Genomic DNA, 6,418 nt, shown 5'->3' with positions numbered 1-6,418 from the left:
CACAACAACAATAATTTTTAGGGTTAAGATGCAAAAATACATCTAACGTTTTGGGTCAGGAGCAATTTTACTCCTGACATCTAAAATGGTGTAATTTTACCCCTAACGTTTGAAGTCAAGAGCAATTTTACCCATAAAGTTGATAAATTGGGTCAATTTGAGAAATAATTCATCAAACTGTCTTCTCGGTCATGAATCTTGTCATCTACATTTCACACGTGCTTCATTTTATCATTAACAAATCACAAACATATGTTGAAATGTGAAAAAATAAAAAAAACTATATACTGTCTTTTTGTACAAATTATACAAAAAAAAAATCAATAATTTCACTGAATTTATAAATATTAATCTCTAATTCTATTATTAAATTAGAAGAAATAAGAAATCCTTTTTTGGAACGAATTATTATGCAATTGGTACGGAATAAGAAACAAAAATATATGTGTTTTATAATAGTGTCTGCAATTGTACCATTTTAAGCGTTAGGGATAAAATTGATCCTGGCCCAAAAAGTTAGGAATATTTTTATACTTTAACCCTAATTTTTAATAATATTACTGAGTTTGTAAACTGTACAAAATACAAAACTACTATTTATAAACTTTTAAATCACGGTTTTTTTTTTTACAAATCGGTAAAACCACCATGCTTATTTTTTGTATTTTTTCCCTAATATCTTTCTCCAAGTGACGTTGACAAAAAGTTATGTGCTGCTATACCACTTGTAAATTAATTATTAATGTCAAACTATTGCAAAAACAATATATATATATATATATATATATATATACACACCAATCTGAACAACAATTAATTACAAAACTTAACTATTAGTTCTTCAACCATGATACAGGCAAAATCACCAACCCCTCTAAACTTCAAGGTTTCCAGGGGCACGCCAGAACTCGTGACTCCGGGGAAGCCGACCCCTTACGAGTTCAAGCCGCTATCCGATCTAGAAAACTTAGATTGTTTTAGAGTTCAAATTCCGGGTTTAATGGTTTATTCCCACATTCCATCTAAAAATGGTGTAGATCCTGTTGAGGTTATAAGAAAAGCAATTGCTGAAACACTTGTTTTTTACTATCCGTTTGCCGGTCGGCTTAGAGAAAGTCCGTCGGGAAAACTTGTCGTTGAATGCACCGGTGAAGGTGTTTTGTTTACTGAGGCTGATGCGGATGTTACTCTTGAACAATTCGGTTATCCACTTACACCTCCATTTCCGTGCTTGGATCAACTGCTTTTTGATGTCCCGAGTTCTAGTCAGATTTTTAACTCTCCTCTCGTGCTTGTTCAGGTATTTTTTATATATACTATCAGTGTTCAGGTTGCTTAAGCGTTCTAAATCCAGAATCGGTTACAATTTTCTCCGATTAGTCCATCTGTGTGTTTTTCAGCCCTATAATAGGCAATTTTTAGCCGTTTGGACCGCCTATGTGCCATCCAAGCAACGATTTTGTTATTATAATTTTTTTTATTTTATTATATTTCACTTTTGAAATTATTGCATGATTATTCGTTTAATTTTATTCTTTATTTGTTTTTATGATATAGTTCCAGACTTTAAGTATATTGTTTCACAATTTTAATTGAATTCTATTTTATTTGTTTAAGTTCTTTTAATGATATATTTTTTTTGGTTAAAATGTTAATGTTTTATGTATTTTTAAAGATATATATTTATAACATGCACTTTTTTATATTTAATCATTTTATATTATTATGTTTAAATATAAACATAATTTAATTGAATTTATATTAAGAATTTTTTATTACCATATAAAAAATATAAAATTTACAAATCCGATTAATTTCTGATTAAATTTCATTAATAAATAGGTAATGTCTAAAAATAGTATTTATTTTAGCGATAATGTGCAAAAATAGTTTTAACGTTGACAGTCATTAACAATTTTACCATTAATATTTAAAATTATGCAATTTTGTCTCTAACGTTGGCATTCAAGAGCAATTTTACTACTAATATTGTTAAACTAGATCAATTTCAGATATTATTATAAGACACATATATTTTGTTTTTTATTCTACACTAGTTGTTCATCAATGGGCTCTAAAAAAAATTCACATTTGTTGTGATTTAAAAATAGGACTAGATATTAATATTTTTAATTCGACGAAATATTTGGAGTTTTTTTCTCCTACTCATACAAAATATAATATAATTTTTTTATTTTTTTTATTTTTTTTTCACATCTATTCATATAGTTGTGATCTGTTATTAATGAGTCATAAAATAATGCACATGTAAAGTGTATATGACATGATTCAGGACTGAGAAGATAATTTGATAAATTATTTTACAAATTGACCAAATTTACGATGTTAGAGATAAATTTAATCCTTACTGTCAGTGTTAGGTGTAAAATTATACAAGTTTTAAAAGTTTGATGTAAAATTGCTTTTAAATCTCAATGTTTCAGTATTTTTACACTTTATACCTTTATTTTATTTTCACACATGTACTCAGAAAGAAAGCATTAGACAAAAATTTGGGGATTTGAAATCTTGAAATTTTTTTTTACCAACATGGCTGATCCTCATATATTAACTACAAAAAATAATATATATATTTATTTTTGAAATCTAGGATTCAGACCATAATATTATTATTATTATTATTAAATCAAAATGCTAGTCCAATAGTAAGATTCATAAATAATTTTTTATCATGTAATTGTATTATGATCCCGGTCCATTGAACTTACTAATATAAACGTAAAAATTCCATAACATGTTTTTTTCCTCAATCATTTTCAATAAAGTATTATTCATTTTCTTGTTGTTTGTTCGGATCCGTTGCACTCTATTTGCAGTAAAAAATTCAGAACGAGAAATATTATTAGTAATATTTGACTAATCCTATATTTTAATTGACAGGTGACACGACTGAAGTGCGGAAGTTTTATTTTCGGTCTCCGTTACAACCACACCATAAGCGATGCTGCTGGTCTAGTTCAATTCATGTCTGCAATTGGAGAAATGGCAAGAGGAGCAACTTCCCCCTCTATTCTCCCAATCTGGGAAAGACACATCCTTAACTCCACATTGAATCCACAAAAACTCAAACCTCCGGTGACTAAATCTGGTAGAGATATCTCCGACGAAAGTAGTAACGATCTTAAATTTCCTCCTGAACACGAGCTTTGTTATAAAGCTTTCTTCTTAAGCCCCGCTGAAATCTCAGCTTTAAAGAGACGTGTGCCTCCTCATTTTCGTCATTGTTCTTCTTTTGAAATAGTAACGGCATCTGTTTGGAAGTGTCGTGTTATTGCATTTCAACCAAATCCTAAGGAAGAGACGAGTCTGATTTGGTCAGTTAATTTGCGCAGTAAGCTCAAGCTACCATCAGGTTTTTATGGAAATGCAGCTTTCATCCAAATGTCAAACTCAACTGCAAAGGAAATCATAGAGAATCCATTAAGTTATACATTACAACTCGTAAGAAATGCTAAAGATAAAAAGATTAATATTGAAGATTATGCTGAAACCCTAGCAAATATAAAGGTAAATATGATTAGCTACAATGTGTCAGATTGGAGATATACGGGGTTTGAAAAGGTTGATTTTGGATGGGGTGAAGCTGTATATGGTGGACCTGATTACTGTGGGCCAATAGTTGGGTGTCATATGCCGTACAAAAATAAAAATGGAGAAAATGGGATAATGTTGCCACTTTGCTTGCCGACACAAGTAATGGAAAGATTTGAGAAGGAGCTAAACAATATGTTAAAAGACCAACCATTTATCGGAGAGGCAGATGTTGTTCAATCCAAGCTTTAAAATGTCTGATTTGCTTAACAAAATATCACGTATTAATTACAAGCATGTATCCAACTGGTCCAAATGAACCGGGCCATTTTAGAATTTGTTTTGTATATTAAAGTGTGGTGCGTACTAAGATGGTGTTTGGTACGTTGTATTCATTGAATAATGTAATGAAAATTGTAACATAAACGAAATAAAATAGCGATTCCATTACCTAGTTTGATTAACAATTTAAAAAATTGATTAAATGTAATTACTATCAAACTATATTTGTTTAGTTAAATGTAATCATCAAATTATTGGCCCGACTCACAGATAACATTATTGCACTGACAAGGGCGTTTTGTTTACTGAGGATGATGCTCAGGGCTGGCCCTGGGCCTAGGACGGGAGTGCGGCGGCCTAGGGCCCAAGGCTATAGGGGGTCCAAAAAAAATCGTTCTATAAATATATGTAGCAATTTTTTATATATACATATATTAATACTATTTAGGTTTTAAAGGGTCCAAATAATTGACATTTTAGACTTTAAAAGGTCCAATTGATTTTTTAAATATAGGTTATGAGGTAATAAAAGTATATTTGGCGAACGTAATAATACGCATTGTATAATTATGAATGTATTAGAATATATTTTAAATTTTCACGTACAATTTTTGTTTATTAAATGGCCCTTTATATCTTATTTCGCCAAGGATCTATAAATTATCAGGACCGGCCCTGACCAATTCAGCTATCCAATTACACCTCTATGGATGAATGCATGATCAGTTGCAAGGATAGTGCGCAAGTAAACCACATATCTTTAAGAAAAATATAGTAGGGGTATATATCATGATGCAAACCTAAAAGGGTAATTTTCAACGGAGGGTCCCAGATCCTTAACCTCATTACTACTAATGCGGAAGTCTAGTTTGAGTCGAGAGCGTTTTGGGATCCATCCCCGGTTTTCCAAGAGGTATCCATACTTTGTTTCGTCCTAGTTACTAAAAAGGCAGACCATATATGACCTTTTTGATGTGGGCATCTCCTTCAAGGGTTCGAGTCCGGATGAAGGGAGTCGAGTGAGACACGAAACACGGACGAACACGCGGAGAAAAGGGGAAAACTGCCCCACACAGCGTGTCAACCCTTCCACACACTATGTGGAGTGGTTCCTGGTTCTAGAGGTAGTTGCAACAAAAACTGGGAAGAACGAGATCACGCGCCAAAGGACAGTAGCCCATCCACACACTGTATCGAGTGACCTACACATTGTGTGGCTTGACCCACACGTCGTGTGGGGGTGATTTCCTGCACAACAAACTTTGAGACAATTCCGTTAGTTTTCTTTCCCTTTCTGGAAATTACTGTTTTGACACTTATATATTTACTGTTTTGCCATTTAGGGTTAACAACCTAAATGCCATATGATGATTCCCTTCTCATTCTACCCCTATCACTCTCTATTATGTTGTAACCGTAGTTAGGGCTTTTGGTCTTTTACATTGTATTTGGGAAAGCTATATAAGCCTCCTTCTTTGTAAAGATAATCAACTTTTACGAAATCAAAATTATAGTCTTCTTCTTTGAAGTTTTGTTAAGGTTCCTAACCTTCAACAGTGAGGAATTTCTATTTCTTATAGATTTAGTCCGTGAAACCCGGGATTAACTTCTAGTTTATTTAGAGAAGCACCATCTTTGTTGATTTAGGAGTAAAATCAACTCGTCCAAAACGGATCAGTATCAGAAGAGATTTTGCATAGATTGTCATCCTTTTCTTATTTTAGTCTAACTATCTAGTATATAGACCGACAACTCTGACTAATCTACTGGGGCGTTTGGGTGCTCCTTTTCGTGCTCATGTTTGCCTTTTCAGTTCGAAATGGAGAGTTTTAGGTGTTTGGTTAGTGACATTCATGTTTGTCTTTTACACTTGAAAAGCAGTATTAGGTGTTTGGTTGGTGACCTCTTGTTTGCTTTTTACACCTGAAAAGCAGTCTTTTACAAAAGCAGAGAATCTCTGCTTTTTGGAAAAGCAGCTTTTTCCAACGGCAAACAGCAAACTGTAACAGCAAACAGCAAGCATGAACAGCAAACAGCAAACAGCAAACCGTAACAGCAAACAGCAACAGCAAATAGTATGTAAAACAAACGGATCCTACATTTAAACCGAATAGGTTCTTCTCAACAGTTCCACTAAATATTTTAATTACAACTGTATTCTCATTTTTAAGATTCGATATGTACTTATGATATATACATATTAACTGTTATTTTAATCATTAGTTAATTATTAAGGAAAACTCCAGAAATCATCTCTAGATAATACTTTTCACCAACAAATCTTTATACATGCTAAAAGGCCGACTGTTGATTAATAATTATTAATAAATAAATAAATAAAACTTTCTCAGCTATATCATTGCCTCTCTTTTTCTCTTTTTTTTTTTTTTTGTTTTGCCAATGAGGGTTGGTCCGAGTGGTAAGGTGTTGAACCTCTGCTTGACAGATTTGAGGTTCGATTCCCCACTCAAAATTTAGTCCTCATTGGTAGGTAATATGTAAATTCCACTGTAAAGGTCCTTGGACATGGGCCGGTGAACCCGCCCGGCCCGCCCAGGCCCAAGCCCATTTAACCGGGCTTAGA

The 6,418-nt window shown here is 32.8% G+C and overlaps 1 protein-coding gene across 1 annotated transcript; it reads left to right on the top strand.

Moving 5' to 3' along the window:
- Positions 1-826: 826 nt before the first annotated feature.
- On the top strand, positions 827-3,994 carry LOC136226876 (benzyl alcohol O-benzoyltransferase-like). Its single transcript, XM_066015549.1, has 2 exons — positions 827-1,300; positions 2,902-3,994. The coding sequence occupies exons 1-2, from the start codon at positions 848-850 to the stop codon at positions 3,802-3,804; spliced, it is 1,356 nt and encodes a 451-aa protein (XP_065871621.1). The 5' UTR covers positions 827-847; the 3' UTR covers positions 3,805-3,994.
- The last annotated feature ends 2,424 nt before the right edge of the window (positions 3,995-6,418 follow it).

The sequence above is a fragment of the Euphorbia lathyris genome, chromosome 4, assembly GCF_963576675.1.
Source record: "Euphorbia lathyris chromosome 4, ddEupLath1.1, whole genome shotgun sequence".
NCBI classification, from domain to species: domain Eukaryota; kingdom Viridiplantae; phylum Streptophyta; class Magnoliopsida; order Malpighiales; family Euphorbiaceae; genus Euphorbia; species Euphorbia lathyris.
Note: the sequence above shows the minus strand (reverse complement) of the source record. Positions and strands in the feature narration are given on the sequence as shown.

What these genes read in the sequence shown, in the direction of transcription:
- LOC136226876 (XM_066015549.1), top strand. Translation starts at nt 848, where the DNA reads ATGATACAGGCAAAATCACCAACCCCTCTAAACTTCAAGGTTTCCAGG. An exon ending in CTCCTCTCGTGCTTGTTCAG is followed by an intron (nt 1,301 to 2,901) that starts GTATTTTTTATA and finishes TTTAATTGACAG; the next exon opens with GTGACACGACTGAAGTGCGG.